The sequence below is a fragment of the Anolis carolinensis genome, chromosome 5 (assembly GCF_035594765.1).
Source record: "Anolis carolinensis isolate JA03-04 chromosome 5, rAnoCar3.1.pri, whole genome shotgun sequence".
NCBI lineage: Eukaryota > Metazoa > Chordata > Lepidosauria > Squamata > Dactyloidae > Anolis > Anolis carolinensis.
Genome location: NC_085845.1, coordinates 85,025,172 through 85,044,823, shown reverse-complemented (window position 1 = coordinate 85,044,823; position 19,652 = coordinate 85,025,172). Strand labels below are relative to the sequence as shown.

General features: G+C 40.6%; 1 protein-coding gene across 6 annotated transcripts in view; it reads right to left on the bottom strand.

Annotated features, from left to right (window-relative positions):
• Nucleotides 1-11,855, bottom strand: part of reln (reelin) — a 395,806-nt gene extending 383,951 nt beyond the window's left edge. For all 6 annotated transcript variants that reach the window (XM_062981720.1, XM_062981721.1, XM_008111538.3 and 3 more), the window contains exon 1: nucleotides 11,247-11,855. In XM_062981720.1, the coding sequence (XP_062837790.1) occupies nucleotides 11,247-11,538 (292 nt within the window). In that variant the 5' untranslated portion in view covers nucleotides 11,539-11,855. The remainder of the gene's footprint in view (nucleotides 1-11,246) is intronic.
• Nucleotides 11,856-19,652: the final 7,797 nt, after the last annotated feature.

The window sequence follows — 19,652 nt, the reverse complement described above, 5'->3', positions numbered from 1 at the left end:
TAAGGAGGGATTAAGGAAAAGCTTATTAAACATCAAATTAGGTTATGATTTTACAAATTAAGCACCAAAACATCATTTTATACAACAAATTTGACAGAAAAAGTAGTTCAATACGCAGTAATGTTATGTTGTAATTACTGTATTTATGAATTTAGCACCAAAATATCACGATATATTGAAAACATTGACTACAAAAATGGCTTGGATAATCCAGAGGCTTGGATAGGCGAGGCTTGGATAAGTGAGACTCTACTATATTTTGTTAAGTTGGAATGTAGGTTAGTCATTGTTAAATTGAAATAATATGACATTTGTGAGTCATCACTGCCAAAATGTGACTTATACACATAGTGGATGGTATGCAATAGCCCCTCGAACTCAGTCAGGTCAAAGGGTATACAGGTCTTGTGTTTTGTGAGAATGAAAAAAGACCCCATATTCTAACATCTATTGCTGAAGAATGCACCTGTACTTCAGAAGTGGAAATGCTTTTGACAAAGTTATTTGCTTCTGATTAAAGTATTTTATTCACAGACTAATCTTTAGACTGATGTGCCAAATATATATATATAAAACTGATTCATGTTTTTTGCAAATACTATCTGGTTTGATTGTACACAGTCAGAATTTTGGATTGTATACAGTTTCATTTTATCTTTTTTTTTTTTTGCACTTATCAGTTTTCAAACATCCAAATCGTACATAGGTAAACAACAGGCATACCACAAAAATATGGTATTCCAAGTTTAATTTTGTTTCTAACTATGAAAACATTGCATTGTGGATAAAGGTGAAAATAACACAGCTAATAGTCATGCAGCCTAATACTTTACTTGTGACTTCGCTTTGGGGTTTAATTCAAACTACAAGGAGCTATCCAAGGTATTGAACTTATTTGGGGGGCAGAGTTCAGCCTTAGGATAACTCATTTAAATATTAAACTGAAAAATACTGCATATTTATTGCCATGAGTGACATGGAAAGTAAGTTCCATGTTCAAGGGGAGTTACTCAGTTATGCTTACATACATTTCTATATCCCAAATTTCCACCACAAAATGTAGCATGTATTATGTCTTCTTCAAAACTCTTGTGAAGTAGATCAATTTGACAAAAAAGATTCATGGTTGTATGGATATTTGAACCTGTGTGTTTTATTTGAATATTTTTTTTATATCCTGCCTTTTTCTAAGCCCTGGAACTTGAAATGCTTAGCAAACATGAAAGCAGATCCTTTGTCTGAAATGCTTGAGATCAGAAGCATTTGGGATTTCAGTTTTTAAAAAATGAAATACTAATTGTAATCACATATGCATATAATAGGATGTCTTGCAGATGAGATCTAAGTCTGAACTTGAAATTCATTTATGTTTCATATATACTTTATATATATAGCCTAAAGGTAACTGATACAATACTTTTGGTAATTTTATACATGAAACAGAGTTTGTGTACACTGAACCATCAGAAAGCTAAGTTTTCCTTATCTCAGTCACCCATGTGGACAATTTTGGATTTTGGGAGTGTTTTGGATTTTGAAATTCAGGGTAAGGGATGTTTAATCCACAGAATAAAAAAAAAAAACCTTAACAGCATGGTCATTAAATGCGACAAACATGGACAATGTGGCACATAATTAAAAGCCATTTCCCAACAAACAGCTCCAAAGAATCTGTCAAAACAAAATATCCCCACATTCTGGAAGGACACAACAGAGAGGGCCAGTCTAGCCTCTGTAGGAGCCTGGGAACAGCCACCAAGAAAATAGCTCCTGTATACCTATGAGGCTAATGAACAGAGCGAAGGGCTCTATGAAAACCTTCAAACTTGGGAAGATGTAATATGGGAGAATGTGCTCCTTCAGTACACCTGCATGGGTCTTTATAAGCCATAGCCAACACTTTGAATTGTGCCCAGAAACAGACTGGTATCCATTGAAACTGTTGTAACAAGGAGTTGTCTGCTCTCTTAGCTACCTAGTCCTAGTGAAGTACTCTAACATTACACCACACTGACCCAAGTAGGTTTGCATCATCATCATCCATTCTGTTTGTTACCCGCCTCTCTTAACAGTTTATCTAACTTTTCAGGAGTTTACTATATTCCAAGATGTAAGACACAGGAAAGACATACTGAGTAAGAAAACTGGACTTTATTGAATAATCTCCTCAAAAGCTCAAGGAGGCACTAGTCTCAGCTTTTACACCCGAGACTCCTTATTTGTAATGTTCCGAATCAAATCTGGAATGTGAGCTATATTCCTTTTCCAAATAAGAACATTTTAAGAAACTTCTTGAAGTAATAGATACCACTATTTTCTGGCTGTAAAAAACCTAATGCAGATGCTTCTGTGAGTGTGCCTTCAGTTATCATGAATCTCAATTGATTTTCTTAGGCAAGAAATACCCAGAGGTGGTTTTGCCAGCCCCTTCTTCTGAAATACAGCCTATATCACTAGGTATTCCTGATGGTGATCCATCTAGGTTCTTAAAAAGGTTGACCCTGTTCTTAGTTTCCAAGATCAGATCAGATGAGATCTGGAGCCCTTGTTCCTAGTTTACCTTATCCTTAAAATCCATGGTGATCCATAGTCCAAACATGTAAGTTGCCTCACTCCAAAGCAGCAAGTTAACACACAGACACACACACAACCTGGTGCAGATTATGGACTACCAGTGTCTTTAAACTATACATGTGTCATAAGCAGCAACCTAAAAGTAGTAACAATAATTTGCACCTCAGGGTGCTTCCAGACAGGACTCAAATCCATACTGAAGCGGGTTTTTAAAACCCGCTTCAGCGTAGATCTGAGTTCCCACCCCACCCCCCAAAAAAGCTGGCTTTCCTGAGTAGGGTGGCTACATGCCATCCCAATTAAAATTGGGACATGCAGCCACCCCAAAGCCCCCCAATTTCCCCCTAAAAGTTAAGCAAAATGTACCTGGTTGCCATAAGTTCTCTCCTTGCGTCCTCCTGACAAGAGAAAATGATGCACCAGAAGAGTGGGGAGGGAGGGATTTTCCAGGAGCCCAAAGGGTGTGAAATGACAATGGGGACTCACTCCTGGGTTGACCCAGCACTACCTGGAAGTGAGTCCCCACAGGCCCAATACCCCATTAGACCCAGACCTTTCAGGAAGGCCTGGATCTAATGGGGTATCTAATTAATTTGTTTCGAATTAATTTGTTTTTACTGGAGGTGTCGTTTGGACATTCCCGGTAAAAACGAGACAGGCCCCGTGATATGGGCCCGTCCAGATGGATCCTCAGAGTCTTGTTTGCTTTGTGTTGACAGTTACAAAGAAGGGTTTAACCAAAAAAGCATATACAGTACTGTAATTCAGTTGACTTTCTCTACTTCTTCAAAAGGTGGCTTTACTTTTCATTCTGAGATCTCTCTGCACTAAGAAACCCATTTTAGACCATCATCTAATCCTTGTGTCACACTGAATTAATATTAAACCTCAAGAGATTTCAAAAGAAAAAAAACAAATGTAAATCACAGAAGTTGTGGGATTTATATTCATTGTTGGAATGATTTAAAATAAAGTTGATTTAAATCTCAACTGTGAAAACTATGAGTTAATTTATTATGCTCATCAGAAACTTCACTTCTCCTATGTTTATTATTGGGTACATATAAACAAGATAGTATTTAGACATTAAAACATCATTCCGTATATACATTTTAGCTTTTATAAACTTAAAATCAAGAGTATTTGGGATGATTTATTTACACATTTACAAAACCAAAATGAATAGTGAATTACTAGCATTCCTATTTGTCTACCAGATCCTGTCTAATCTTAGAAGTTAAGTAGGGTCAGCCCTGATTAATATCTGATGGGAGACTGCTAATGGATTCCAGGTGCCATAGGCTACATTTCAGAAGAAGAAAGTGGAAAAACTACCTCTGAATACTCCTTGTCTGAGAAAACTCTATGAAAAATTAATGAAGTCGCTACAAGTTGACAGGCAACTTGAAATCACATAAGCATATTTCGGTATGTTCTATTTAAGCTGAAATGGCCATAGCTTTTAAAGGCAAAGTTATAAAAGAAGCATGTAGTCAGTTGAGTAAAAATGTAATCTGTTAATCAAATACATGCACATGTAACTGACATCACCTCTTGAAATTCTTGTTATTAAAAGTAATATTTTTCTGTTTTCTTTCCATAAATCTCTTGATGCACTCAAGAAGTTACTACAAAGTACTTAAACACAAATTATTGGTTTCAGTTAACCTAGCTACACATTTCTCTGTAATATTAATATTGTCCACATTGCACTTCTGTCTTTACAAAGTTCCCTCCTCCCAAGAATAATACAAGATTTGGGGGTATCTTATTTAGTATATAAAAGGAGAAGCTTTCTAACTCTCAACAATTGATATTGCTTGTGATATGAGATAGTTGTCAGTCTGATAAGGAGCAAGATTTCTGGACATCTAATAAGGGACACCTCTTACAATAAGGGACATCTGGCAACTTTACATAAACACCAGTATTAGAAAAAATAGTTATCAATATATATAAAAATGTAATGTGCGTTTTTCCCGTGGAGTAAACAACAAAACTACTGAACCAAATCACACAAAATTTGGCCACAAAAGACATAGTCATCCAATGTATGTCTTTCAATTAAAAAAAACCTAGAAAAATAGTCCAAATTAGAGGATGAGGAAGAGCCTTTCTCCCCTTGGCTGCCAGTCAGAAAGGTAGGCCCTGCTGCCATTAGGCCCCGCTGCCTTTAGGCCTCGTTCCCCTCATGTCCTAGCAACTCCCTCAGCCAAAATGGCATCCAGAGGACAGGCAGAGTGCACTTAGGCCTCTTTCACACTGCCTAAAAATTCAGATTATTTTATTTGAACTGGTTTATATGGCAGTGTAGACTCAAGGCCCTTCTACACATAACCCAGAATGCCAAGGCACATAATCTACAATATCTGCTTTGAACTAGATTATCTTGAGTCCACATTGCCATATAATCCAATTCCGTGTGGATTTTATAAACTGTGTAGAAGGGGCCTCATATAATCCAGTTCTAAGCAGATAATGTAAGATTATAAATATAATATGTAATAATTACTGTGGTATAATAATACAGAACAATATAATCTCTAAAACCAGGACAGTTAATAAAGAGCAACACTCTGAAAACAGCAAAATTGGAAATTCCAGAAAGGAAACAATCAGGGCCAGCTAAAACCTCCCAAAAACCTCCCAAAAAATATTCCTCCAGGGAGGAAGCATCCAGGCTTTGAAGCTGAAAGGCCATTAAATACCAATCAAGGTAACTAATTGCAGCATTCATACTTGCCCCACCAAGAATATTCCTTGCTATTCAACCTGGCCAACCAAGAAGAAATTCAAGGATTTCACAAGGCAGAAAGCAGCCAGGCTTGCAACCAGCAAGGCTATTCAGTGCTATTCAACCTGGTCAACCAAGATTTCCCCTAGATAGAAAACCCCCAGGCTTTAAAGCCACGAGGCTACTCCATCCCATTCAACCTGGCCTAGCAAGGATGCCCTATGTAGAAAGCAGCCAGGCTTTTAAGCTGCAATACTATTCAGTGCATTCAAGCTGGCCAAACAAGAATTCCCCTATAAAGGAAGTAGCCAGGCATCAAAGCGGCTCTTTGATTGAAAGTGTTACTCCAGCTCGCCAAACAAGGATTCTCCTAGGTATAACACAGCCAAGCATTGAAGCTGCAAGGCTATTCAGTGCAACAAAGGAATAACCTTGGTAGAAGGCAGCCAGGCTTTGAAGCAGCGATATTACTCTCTACTATTGAACTTGACCAACCAAAGATTCCGCTAGGTAGCAAGCAGACAGGCTTTAAAGTGGTGAGGTTATTCACTGCAATTCTAGCAGCTCAAAAAAACATTCCCCTAGAATGCAAGTACCCAGCCTATCAAGCAGCAAGCCTATTCCTTTGTATTCCAGCTCACCAAACAAGGATTCCCATAAGAAGAAAACAGCCAGGCTTTGAGGCTGTAAGGCTATTAACTGCTATTCCACCTGGCCAACAAAGCATTCCCATAAGCTACAGCAATACCTGGCCGGGCACAGTTAGTTATATATAAAGGTCTGTTATGCATGCGAAACGTGCTCATGAACAAAAGTGAACATGTACAGTGTTCATGAATAATAAGAATTACATTTGTTTAAACTGCTTGTTTTAAAATGAAATTGGTGAAGAAAGTAATATGCCTGATGGTTTAATCAGGCAATAACAACAACAAATCCTGTATTTATATGAGCAAAATTTTGAGAACAAGGTTTCTATCACCATCCATTAATTAATTTCAAAGTTATCTTTAACTTTACTCATATGAAAAAGGACCATAAAAGTAGTGAAAAAAACAGAGTTTGTAAAGTTTTATGGACTCTTCCCAGTCACTCAGCCAAACATGGCTAGTGGCGTACATTAATGCCAGCATTACTTCCTCTCTATCCCACTTCTCTTTCTCCCACATATGTGTTTCCACCACCAGTTCCCTCTCTCCCAGTCTCTGAGGTTATGTAGGAATTGTGGCTCTGTCAATGCATTTTACGTACAGGATCAGTGTACAGTTAGTCCTCCACATTTGCGAGTGTTATGAGCACTGGACCTCTGTGGAAGTGAAAACTGAAAATTAAAAAATCTGCTTTTTTAAACCTGAGGTAACGCCTCTCTGGGAATCTCTAGGTCCTCCAGCATTACTCGATATTCAATTTCTGCTGGAGGTTGACCATGGAATTGCACTAGAGGATCTACAGATTCCTAGAGAGGTGTCTAGCAGAAGTTGACCACAGAGTCACACTAGAGGACCTATAGATTTCTAGAGATAACATTTGTATAAACTCTGTGGATAGTCAAATCTGTAAAAGTAAAACCCACAATACTGGTGAAGGAGCATTGTTTTCCACCACACTTGATGGCAATAAGCTAGCTTGGTAGGTCTCTGTGTGGGAGATGCTTTTGGTACAATCTTCACAGCACATATTGCCCTATATATTTTTTGGACATGACCCCCCCCCCCCTTTATTGTCTTGCTACTGACAGCTGCGACCTCTCTCCTCTCAGCGACTCTTCTGTAAGGTCACCCAAATAATGCTCCCAATACCAATAACTTCTGGATGTCAAATCAAGAGATATATTACAGTTAAAAGTAAAAGCAAAATGGAACCAGGCTGGAATAAGGCTAGGAAACTGGTGAGAAATGGAATGAAAGAACAGCTCAACAGCAAAAAGCATATTTCACTCTTTCAGGAAGAAAAGGAAACCACACATTCCATGAGAAATCCACTTCAGACTACAGCTCTTCCATTTCCACAAAAAAGGGGGAGAGTAGAATTAAGAACAATGCAGGATCTTTCAATAAAACTTGATTGGTTCACTGAACTCAGCTTTCAGCGCCTGACCTAACAGTCTCACTTTCAGCATTTATACTCAAAATGATTCCCCTCCTTGAGGTCACACTGAGTGACAAAGCTCAATCACTTCTGGGGTCAAGCTTGTGTCACAATTATATTGGCTGATCATTCTTATGGAAGTTAATGGGTGACCTTCAAATGGCACCACTCAACTCTTTCTGTGTGCATTTTCCAAGCAAAGGAACTACTTTCTATTTAGGAGCAGTGGGATGAGAGGAGATAGCAAAGGCCACTGAAGAGAGTGGTAAGTCTCTCTTCCAAATCCCTAGAGCTTTGGATTAGCTCTTGCATGATTCTCCTGAAGTAGAATTTCATTCGAACAATAGCTACATGCATCCCAAGAGAAAGGTACCAGTGAGTTTCACATACATCAGAGTAGTACAGATTTTAACACACAGCTGGAGACAAGAGAAATAAAATCCACTCTAGGCTAGTTGACGTCTGCTACTCTTGATGGAATGGGAGCAAAAAAGAAAGGAGCCCACAAGGATTCATTCATCTTTGTAATTTCTGTCATATATAATACACACTCTTTACTAGTAATAATCATTTATTTTCCTTCTAGGTCATAGTTAAAGCAAACAGACAAGCTTGAAATTACCTACAGGCAACACCAGCCAACAGCTTCTATCTGAACAGGTCCCCAATAACTAAATGTTTTTAAAAGTTCTAATTAAATCAATCAAATAATAATGTGTTAAATCTCTGTCATAGGGAAGCAGCCAGCGGCACCTGTCTCTTTATTTAAAATTAACATTTGAATCCCATTCTCTTTTGAACAATCTGGGTAGATCACAGTATATAAAAACATCTGCCCAAACACAGCCATATCAAATGTTTAACATCATTCCATACTTAGAACCAACAATCAGGCCAACAGAGTACAATCTTAATCATGTTTGTTCAGACACAAATCCCACTAGCTTCAGTGAGATTTCCAATAATGAGTTGCGTTCAACTCAGTGGCATTTACTTTTAAGTAAAGGTTTTAGCCTCATGTTCCACAGTTTTCAAGATAACTCTAACCCATCACTCCTTCAATCTATCTTTCAGATTGCTGTGTGTCTTCGAGTTGCTTCAGACTTATCACAGGGTTTTCCTATCAAGATTTGTTTATAAGAGATGTACGACTTGCCCAAGATCACCCAGTGGTTTTTATGGCCCAGTGGGGAATTGAACCCTGATCTTCAGAGTCATAGTCCAACATTTAACATTAAATTTCTGGACACATTATAGTCCTACAATTAAATGTTTGATTAATTATTAACCAATAGTGCATTTACAGCACCTTATACCCCACCCTTTTCTCAAGGTATCCTGAGGTTGGGACTTCATTTAAACATGACACTCCGAGGCAAGTTAGGCTAAGAAATAATGCGTGGTCCAAGACAAGTCTCAAGTTTTAGATCTTATTATGCTATTTAAGAAGTTGTTGCCCTATGCATGTGAAGAGAAAAAAATCACTAACTTCTCATAATACCACCCTTCTCTGCACTAGATGAAAGCTCAAACTTTCTCAGCCAAAGTGTTGCCATTTACAGGCAGTCCCAAAGTTACGACCAATATAGGTTCTGTAGGTTTGTTCTTAAGTTGAATTTATATGTAAATCAGAACAGGTACATTTTAAAATGTAACTCCAGCCGTGTGTGTGTGTGTGTAAGTTTTGGATAGAACAGGGAAGAGTTTGTTTTTCTGTCTGTGTCTCTGTTCAGAAGATTTCACCTCACATTCTGTCCCTGTGATACTTGGATTTTTGAATATGTGGCTTGTCCTGGAAACAAGGACTGGTGAGAAATCTTCAGTGGAGACACCTTTTCCCCATGATAACATTCAGGAGTGAATTTTAACTATGAGTTGTTTGTAAGTCGGATGTTTGTAACTTGGAGACTGCCTATATTGAAAAGGTTCCAAGCAACAAAAACAAAATTGCCTCACTTTCATCTTAAGAGCACACACACAAAAGCTCTAAAGACCAAAGACCATGTAAGAATCAAACTACAGGAAAAAAGGGACAAGTGAAAACTGAGGGTCCTTCCACACAGCCATATAATTCAGAATATAAAGGCAAATAATCCACAATATCTGCATTGAACTGGATTATCTAAGTCCACACTGCCATATCATCCAGTTCAATGTGAATTTTAATAATAATAATAATAATAATAAGTTTTCTTTATATCCCATCCCCTCTTCTGGAAGGGATTCAGGGTGGCTTATAGCAAATAACAGTTAAAATAATATAAAACATATAGTACATAGGTCAAAATAATTTAAAATACAGTAGAACCATTACAATTACGGAAAACATATAAGAACATAACATAACATCAAAAATAGTTGCCCTTGATGGAATAAAAACATTAAAAATGTTAAAACCATAGTCTTACTAAAGCACCTCCATTTAAGACAGTTTCCAAAAGTGGAAGGGGCCACAGAAGGGCATGGAGAAGTATTGACTTTTTCTTTAAAATGAAGGAGAATGACATTGGCTCTTTCCACACAGCTGTATAAAATCCACATTGAACGGGATAATATGGCAATGTGGACTCAAATAACCAGTTCAAAGCAGATATTGTGGATCATCTGCCTTGATATTCTAGGTTACATAGCTGTGTGGAAGGGCCCTTCCTCTAAAGAGGTGGGGAGTGCAGACACAAAAGCTCTAAAGACAGTGGAAGAATGAAACTACAGGAGGGAAAGGGACAAGTGAAGACACAGAAGGGCAGGGAGAGGTATTGACTTTCTCTTTAAAAGGAAGGGGGATGACATTGTGGGCCCTTTCACAAAGCCATATAACCCAGAATCTCAAGGCAGATAATCCACAATATCTACTTTGAACTGGATTATCTGAGTCCACATTGCCATATAATCCAGGTCAATGTGGATTTTATACAGCTGTGCGGAAGGGGCTTGAGAGCAAGGGATGGAACGGATTCTCTGGCAAGGAGATGGGAGTTCCTTTTGATTCCGGTCTGTAAATTAAAAGTCAACGGGCAGGGATGAGCGGGGTATAAATGTGTCAAGGGGTATAAATGTATCAAATCAAATTGAAGTGCCCCTCCACACAGCCATATAACCCAGAATATCAAGGCAGAAAATCCCACAATATCTGCTTTGAATTGGGTTATCTGAGTCCACACTGCCATATATTCCAGTTCAAAGCAGATATTGTGGGATTTTCCGCCTTGATATTCTGGGTTATATGGCTGTGTGGAAGGGCCCTAAAACGAACAGGCCAACAAAAGCACGCTTCTTCCCCACAGACTCTAAAGGGCCCCTTCCACACAGCTGTAAAAAATCCACATTGAAGTGGGATATATGGCAGTGTGGACTCAATAACCCAGTTCAAAGCAGATATTGTGGGATTTTCTGCCTTGATATTCTGGGTGGCTGTGTGGAAGGGCCCAAGGATGACTTTGAGCTCTCTGGGCGCCCTTCCAGACAGCCATATAACTCAGAATATCAAGGCAGAAAATCCCACAATTGCAGTTTCTCAAGTCGCTCCCGAGTCACACAAAAATCCACAATACCTGCTTTGAACAGGATTATTTGAGTCCACACTGCCCTATTATTCTGGGGAGGCCTTCCACACAGCCCTATATCCCAGAATATCAAGGCAGAAAATCCAACAATATCTGCTTTGAATTGGGTTATCTGAGTCCACACGGCCATATAATCCAGTTCAATGTGGATTTTATACAGCTGTGTGGAAGGGGCCTGGGAGAGTCAAACTGTGGTGATGAGGCGGTAGTCCCTCACAATTTCCCCGATGTTTTCCAGACGGACAGACCCCGCGCCCCATTGCGCTGCCCTTTCCCCCGCCGCTCACCGTGATACTCTTGTCCCGGCACGTAGAAGGTGGGGTTCCCGGCCAGGTGGAGGGAGATGAGCACCTCTCCCTGCTCGCCGTCGCCTCCCAGCTCCCCGTGGTGGGTGCAGAGGAAGAAGAAGGGCGAGAAGCGCGGGTAGTAGCCCGCCGACGCCGCCCGGGCCCCGCGCGAGGCCCCCAGCAGCGCCCCGAGCAGCAGCAGCAACAGCCCCCTCAGCGCCCACCTGGGGCTGCCCGGGAGCCCCGCTCCCATTGCTCCGTCTCTTGCGGCGGGGACACGCGGGCGCGGCATGCTCTGCGGGATGCTCGGGGCTCCTCAGGGTCATGCAGAGCCCGGCGCGCGGACGAGGCGGGGCAGAGCAGCCCAACTTTGAGGCGAGAGAGAAGTTTGCCCGATCCGGCCGCTTCCGCTGCTCAAGTGGCGCGCGCCGCGGAGGGCCACGCGCTGCCTGCCTGCCTGCCTGCCCGCCCGCTGGCGCTCCTCTTTCTCCCCGTCTTTCTCTCTCCCTCTCTCTCTTTCTTTCAGTCTCCTCACACCTTTTTAAAGCCTCGCTGCCACTGGCACGGGGGCGGCGGGCGGCTCCTCTTTCCCGCCTCTCTCTCTCTCTCTCTCGGTCTCGAGGGCAACTTGTGGTGAGGACTAGCCGGGCAGCGTAGCGCCTCGGGTGACTGACAAGGCTAGGGAAGGCGCGCGCCCGCTCTCCTCCTCCCCCTCCCTCGCGCGCGCTTCCTTCCTCCCCTCCCCGTCTGTCACTCCAACTGAGGCGCTGGGGCGGCGGGAAAGATGAAGTGAAAAAGGGAGACAAATTGCTACAGCTCCCAGGAATGATTGCTCCCCACCCACCCCTCCCCCACCCCTTGGTAGGAAGGGTGGGACAGTGAGGAGTCCCTTCTTTCTTTCCCTGGTTGCCAATCAAGGGGAGACGGGCAGGGAGCCGGTAGGGGGACTTCGGCCGTGGGCTGCTGCTTTGTCTGGGTTGGCTGGTCGCGCGCGCCTCTCTCTCTCTTTCTCTCTCTCCCCCTCGCGCGGCGCCCGCCTTCCCTTCTCCTCGCCGCCTTTCCCTGCCAGCCTTTCCCATTAGCTGCTCTAATAAGCGAGAGAGATACACCACGTTGCGCGCGCGGCTCAGGACTGGTTCCCTCACAGTCCTCTCAGGCGCTCCATCCCAAAGCAACTTCAGGAGGAAGCCTGGCACCACCCCCTCCTCCTCCTCAGTGTCGCTAACACCATCACCATTATTAATAACATCCTCTCCAAAACAGTAACAACGCAGGCGCTGCTTACAGCTATGTTTTGGTTCCCTCTGAAACTGACGCACAGGTGCACCTGGCTCTGGGCTTTTGTTTCTTTAAGGCTGCAGTCATAGAATCACAGAGTTGGAAGAGACCAGGTACAGCGGTGAGGACGAGGGATAGGACCTTCACTGTGGTGGCCCCTCGGCTGTGGAACTCCCTTCCCAGTGAAATTATATGGGCTCCCTCCTGGCCTTTAGAAAATAAGTTAAAAGGGTTGTTGTGTGTGTTTCCGGACTGTATGACCATGTTCCAGAAGTATTCTCTCCTGATGTTTCGCATCCTCAGAGGTTGTGAGATAAGTTAAAACCTAGCTATGAAACCATGAGTGTGAAGGGTAATACAGTACAATAGGCAGCTATGAAGAAATTGTAATATGATTAGAATGGCTCCTGGATTATGATTTCGGGTCTTTATGCAATGTTTTTAACAGTTTATTTAACAGATTTCCTGCTTATTGGCAGGGGGTTGGACTAGATGGCCCATGAGGTCTCTTCCAACTCTACTATTCTATGATTCTATGAGATTGATATGTTATGGTTTTAATTATTTTTATTGATTCTAATGCAAAATGTATTTTGTATATGTTTATGTTTATTGTGGCATTGAATTATTGCCAATATGGAAGCGGCTCTAAATCCCCCTCCGGGTTGAGATAGAGTGAGGTAAAAATACAGTAAACAAATAAATAAATACCCCTGCCATGCAGGAAAAGCACAATTAAAGTATCCCTGACAGATGGCCATCTAGGCCCCTTCCACATAGCGGAATAAAATCACACATTATCTGCTTTGAACTGGAATATATGGCAGTGTGGACTCAGAGAACCCAGTTCAAAGCAGATATTGTGGCATGTTTTTCTGGGTTATATGGGTGTGTGGAAGGGCCTCCAGCCTCTGTTTAAAAGCTTCCAAGGAAGGAGCTTCCACCACACTCCCAGACAGAGAGTTCCACTGCTGAATAGCTCTTAGGGTCAGGAAGTTCTTCTTAATGTTCAAGTGGAATATCCTTTCTTGTAATTTGAACCCATTGCTCTGAGTCCTAGGGCCCTTCTACACAACTATATAATCCAGAATATCAAGGCAGAATAACCCACAATATCTGTTTTGAATTGGAATATCTGAGTCCACACTGCCATCTATCCCAGTTCAAAGCAGATAATGTGGGATTTTATTCAGCTGTGTGGAAGGGACCCTAGTTTCAAGGGCAGCAGAAAACAAACCTGCGCTCTCTTCTTTATGACACCCTTTCACATATTTATACATGGCTATCATATCTCCTCTCAACCCTCTCTTCTGCAGGCTAAACAGATCTAGTTCTTTAAGACACTCTTCATAAGACATGGCCTCCAGACCTTTAGTCATTTTAGTCACCCTCCTCTGGACACCTTCCAGCATGTCAATATCGCTCTTAAATTGTGCTCAAAATTGGACACAGTATTCCAGGTGAGGGCTAACCAAAGCGGAATAGAGAGGCACCATGACTTCTCTCGATCTAGACCAGTGGTTCCCAACCTTTTTTTGACCAGGGACCACTCTCCAACATTAGTACCAAAAGAGATATGAATACGTTTTGGTCAACTTTCAATTTGGTTTGGTTATTTGGGGTGCTGATTCAGAAAACTACATTGGCTAGAACACATCAGCTCTAGTTTCTGGTACAGAACATATACCATCCGGTAGTCTTCCTCTCCTCGCCCACAGAGAATCATATTTAAAAATCTAGAGCTGATATGGTGTGTCCAATGTAATTTTCTGAATCAGCACCCTAAATAACCCCAGGAACAGGCCTAAAAATTAAGATACCAAGAAGGACGGGATATAAATGTATGAAATAAATAAATAAAGATAGAGATTATAGCAGGTATCCTCAAACTGCAGCCCTCCAACTGTTTGGGCCTCCAAGTCCCAAAATCCCTGGCCATTGAACAAGCAGGCAATGCTTCTGGGAGTTGAAGGCCAAAACAACTGGAGGGCTGCAGTTTGAAGATGCCTGAATTATAGTCTATTGGAGTGTGCCACAAAGCAGGCAGTGTAGGCCTACCGGGCCTTCCTTCTTCAGGGCCCAAGGAAGAGACCTCCTCACTTAACCAGCCCAGGACCTCATTTGTTCTAAATCCAGCACTGCCTGCCAGCATTTTGTTTTATTTTGAAGTCCAAATGGATTGTTTTCACTGCCAAGAGGAACAATTCCCTTTCTACTCAAACCCCCTTCTTGACTCAACGAAGGAAGAAGAAGAAGGAGTGTGCATCTTGTGGCTGGCCTACATCTTTGCTCACTCGCAGGCTGCCTCCCTGGCCCAGCTCCCATGCATCTGATGTGCCTTCCACACACCGGGCTCAAGGGAGGTCAGGGCCATCTGTTTTACCAGAATGCCCTGCCAAATCCCTACCACAATCAACACTCACCTGCTACAACTTTGCTGAGAATACTTTTCTGTTTTCTCCAGCTGTGTTGATTGAGGGAGTATTTTTTTTAAAGAAACACTGTTATTTTTGACAGGACTAAAAATTGCAGTTCAACACTGGCATTTCTCCTACCGTGAAGTAAATGGGGCATCCTGTAGGGAAGGTACAGCTCATGGGTCCATTTCAACAGGCTAATGCCTTGGAAACAAAAACTTTTCAGAGCCGCAGATGAAAATCAAGCTAGCTGTCTTTTGATCATTACCAAAAATGCCTTAAAAATAAAATAAAAAGTCAGTTTCATCTATCTCAACATTCATGAAAATGACATGCTAATAATAGTACTCTTTTACTGCCAAACACAGTGACAGCAAATGGCCTTTTCATACCCATTTTGAGCACATTCCCTTACCATGCTCACTCCCTATTTGGCCACTGCATCCTCTGGTGATATTTCAAGGAGCAAAGCAGGTAATGCACAACTAATAATAAACAGGGGTGACAGCACATGAGAATTGTTGGTGGGTTTCTCTCAACATACTTAATGCAGTACACACTTAAGTGAACATGGAGCCAAGGGAGGAGGGAATTTCTGGGACACCACCTGCTAACACAGCAGCAAGAGGGATGGACTCAGCTGCTTCTGCTAGGATTTGTGCAATCTAGCTTGTGTTATCTCTCTGTAACAGACAACTCGACAAATAAGACAGAGGCAGGGCTATCAGAAGGATGTTAATTTCTACTGAAGTAAATGGAAGGGCTTCCAAAGACTTCTCCAGGGCTGTTAAATTTTGCCTCCATTTTCTGTCTTTCTCCAGTTGATATGAATTCACCCCCAGCATTTCTACCCCACACATCTTCTCCCTCCCTTTACTGTCAACTATTCTTTTTTATCTTATACAGTATTTCGCTTTTCATCTTATATACTTGGTGTGCAAAAAAGAATCTTCCCCCAAGTGCTCCATGAAGTTTTGAATCTGCAAGCTCTGACAATTTGAATCTTAGCAAAAAAAGAATTCCAATCTAACTCAACTCCTTAATGCATATTTCGGAAATGATGCCAGAACTAACACATTTAGAATAGCCAGCATAGGCAAATCTCATTTAGGCCAAATCCACAACTTTTACCAATCTTAGCTCTTATTTATTTATTTATTTGCAGTATTTATATTCCGCCCTTCTCACCCCGAAGGGGACTCAGGGCGGATTACAATGAACACATATATGGCAAACATTCAATGCCAACAGACAAACAACATTCAGTTTTAGACAGACACAGAGGCATTTTTAACATCTTTCAGCTTCACGATTCCGGCCACAGGGGGAGCTGTTGCTTCCCGTCCATTGGTGGCTGTTCTTCCGCATTCTTTCCTCGTGAGCAGTTTTATGGTGGCTGTTCTTCCTCATTGGTGGCTGTTCTTCCTCATTCTTTCCTCGTGAGCAGTTTTATGGTGTTGTAGATTAGTTAAATTAGCCTCCCGCATAAAGCGTACCTAAATTTTCCCTACTTGACAGATGCAACTGTCTTTCGGGGCTGCTAGGTCAACAGCAAGCCGGGGCTATTTTTTTTTTTAATGGTCGGAGGCTTAACCCGACCCGGGCTTCGAACTCATGACCTCTCAGTCAGTAGTGATTTATAGCAGCTGGTTACTAGCCAGCTGCGCCACAGCCCGGCCCCAATCTGCCATTAAACTACTGATAAACTAATGATTTTTTTTACCCATTCCTTTCTTTCATGTCTGTTTTTGAATAGTCTACAGTCCATTTAAAGATTTCTTTCAATTTTAATTTTGTTGCTATTTTATTTTGAAAATAAGTTTTGATTAAAAAAAAAGAACCAGTGGCAGCCCAATTAAATATAGTAAATTAAATTTAGGACTTAACATTGTCAAGAAGAGATATTTCATTTTTATGGAACTTGCTGAGTATGATTATTTAACATGATTACCCAATTGAGTGTATGTAAACATACCTGAAAAGAAATATATAAGCTGGATAAACAGATAGATGAAATGATAGCACAAGTCACATACCCTTCTGTACTTTTAATGGACACTGTCCACTTATTGTCCTCTTTTTTTGTTATTCTTGATACTGTATCTTTGCTTACCTTCCTGCCTTCCATCAAAGATTTACATAGTCATTCAATAATAACTTCAGCACCTTTTTGTTTATTAATCTATTTTCTAAAATAACAATAAAATAAATTATCTGATAAAATGTTATTCTGTATTTTGTCAGAAGACATCAAATCAGGGCCTTTGAATTTTTTTTAAATTTGTTTATTTTAGGCTCTAATCATTTTAATTTGAAAAGTGGTATAGGTTAATGTTGGTTTTCTCCAAAGTTTAAATGTGATATGTATTAGGAAATTTATGATCACTCCAAAGGTCATTATAGGATGCTGATGAAGCAGGAAATATATCAGATACTTTGCACCTTTCTGGAAATTAATTGAAGAAGTAAAAAAAAAAATGTAACCTACAAAGTGCAAGTGGCAGCTATAAATATACATGATCTATGGTTGCCACCCTAGTATTTAAGAATTAGATGCATGGGCCACAGTCCAATACTTAAACATGCTTAAATCTATTATTCATCCCCTTTTATCTAAGCCTGCCAGGAATTTAAGGGCTTCAGAGGAAGCTTCATTGCAGGTCCCAACACTTCATGGAGTTAGGTTGGTGAGTCTTGACAGTGGAACTCTCTACCACCCAATTTCTTTTAAGCTTTCAGCAGGCAGCCAAAGCAGTTCTGTTCTGCATGGCATTCAGTGTTTGAAATTGTTACTTTAACTGTTCAAAAATGGATTCTAGAAATGTTTTTTTAAAACCATTTTTATCTTTGTATTGTTTTAATTGGTTTTTATTTGTTCTTCACCTCAGGAGCCCTTGTGGTCAGGGAGACAGAACAGAAGTACTGTAAGTAAGTAATTAAGGAGATTATCACATGAGGGTTAAGGCACACATTAGGAGCTTCTTATCCATGAGTGGAACACTCCTTAAGTCATGGCATTGTATCAATCTCATTTCATACCATTTCTCTAGTAATAGTTCAGTAATAGTAATAGTTCAGCCACCCCAGCACTGTGACTTCTGTTCTGACAAAAATCAAGATAGTGTAAAGCTACCCACGTGGTCAGCTTTACAAGGGGATTAAACAAACCCACAGAGAGTAAAACTATCAATGGCTATCAATGGCCACTAGCTTTTATAGATATATATTACTTCTAGTGTAAGAAGCAATGTACTGCTCATAACTAGTTGATGGAGAATAAAAGTATGAAGGTTTTATTACATTCAGTCATGCCTTGCTTGTGAACTTCTGTACACTGGTCTAGAAAGAACTTTGATCTGACCTAGCACATCTTTTGTCTTCTTATAGTTTTTGACATAAATCTTTTTATGGGGTAATTTTTTTACTGAAAACATTTTAAAACATTACAATTGTAAACTTAAGGGGAAAAGAAAGCAGCGAGGAATTAGGGGTTGAGGGAAAAGAAAGGTGAAAATTAGGGAGGGTGGGTGGAATAAGGGTAGAGGAGGGGTAGGATTTGGGACCAAGGTAGGGAAAGAGGGTAGGGAAAGATACGGGGAGGCCCGTTTCTGAGCCGAGGGAAGGAGGGGCCTACTAAATGGGGGGGGAGTGTTGACCTCTGATCTTCCACCTTCCAATCATCTCATTCTTCAGCATTCACATAAATTTCTTTTTGAAGATATTCATCAAAAATTGTCCAGTCTGTTTCTTTCATGGCATTTTCTCATAAATATAAAAATATTTTTGACATAAATCCGATGGGAGAAAAAATAACTTTCAAGTGACAAAGTTCCCAGGTTGACTAAATCAGCCCACTGGCTCAATGACTGAACATTCATTAAGAAACACTCCCAGTAAATTAATATTTAATTTACTGTGTACTGGATCAGAGAGGCTGACAACATTCTAATAGGAATTTATTTTAAATTTCTATTTGGCTTTAACATTTACATTTAGTTACAGTGGTAACAAAAGCCTGATTCAATGTGGTTGTCTTGTTTTTTCTCCCTATTATTAATACAAAAATTGAATGCGAATATTTCACTTACTTCTTGGATTTTTATGTTCTGTCTAGTAGCATTATAATATTTAATTAGTAATTGCAAGATTTTTTTGTGAATTGCAGGTTTAAAAAACAATTAAAGCCTTTGTATGCATGTCTACTGATACCTCTTTCATACATTTTTCTTTTCAAGTGCTTTTTACAAGAAAGGAATTAAATTGAAAGAGTATATTTTAAGAATATTTCAATACCTATAAATAATAAGAAATGCTAGTGCTCTTGTATAATGACTTGTGCTGTGCAATGGTGTGTCCTGCTAGATTTTCACATTAGTTACATTGCTGGAATTTATTAACATATAAACTATATTTGAGACTCAGCAAACTGATGTGCATGGATTGCGTACAGTGCCAGATTTACTATTGCACAGGGCTATCTTGGCCGGGGAGCCCATTTTCCTCCCCCAAAATAATTTTAACGATGGATTTTGACTATGTGGTGCTATTCTAAATGTAAAGGCATTCTGTTAAGAGAGATTCCAGTCATAATGATAGAGATAATAGTTGATGGGAGTGTGCCCCAAAGCAGGCAGTGTAGACCAACTGGGACTTCCTCCTTCAGGGCCCAAGTAAGGGGCCTCATAACTTAACTAGCACAGGGCCTCATTTG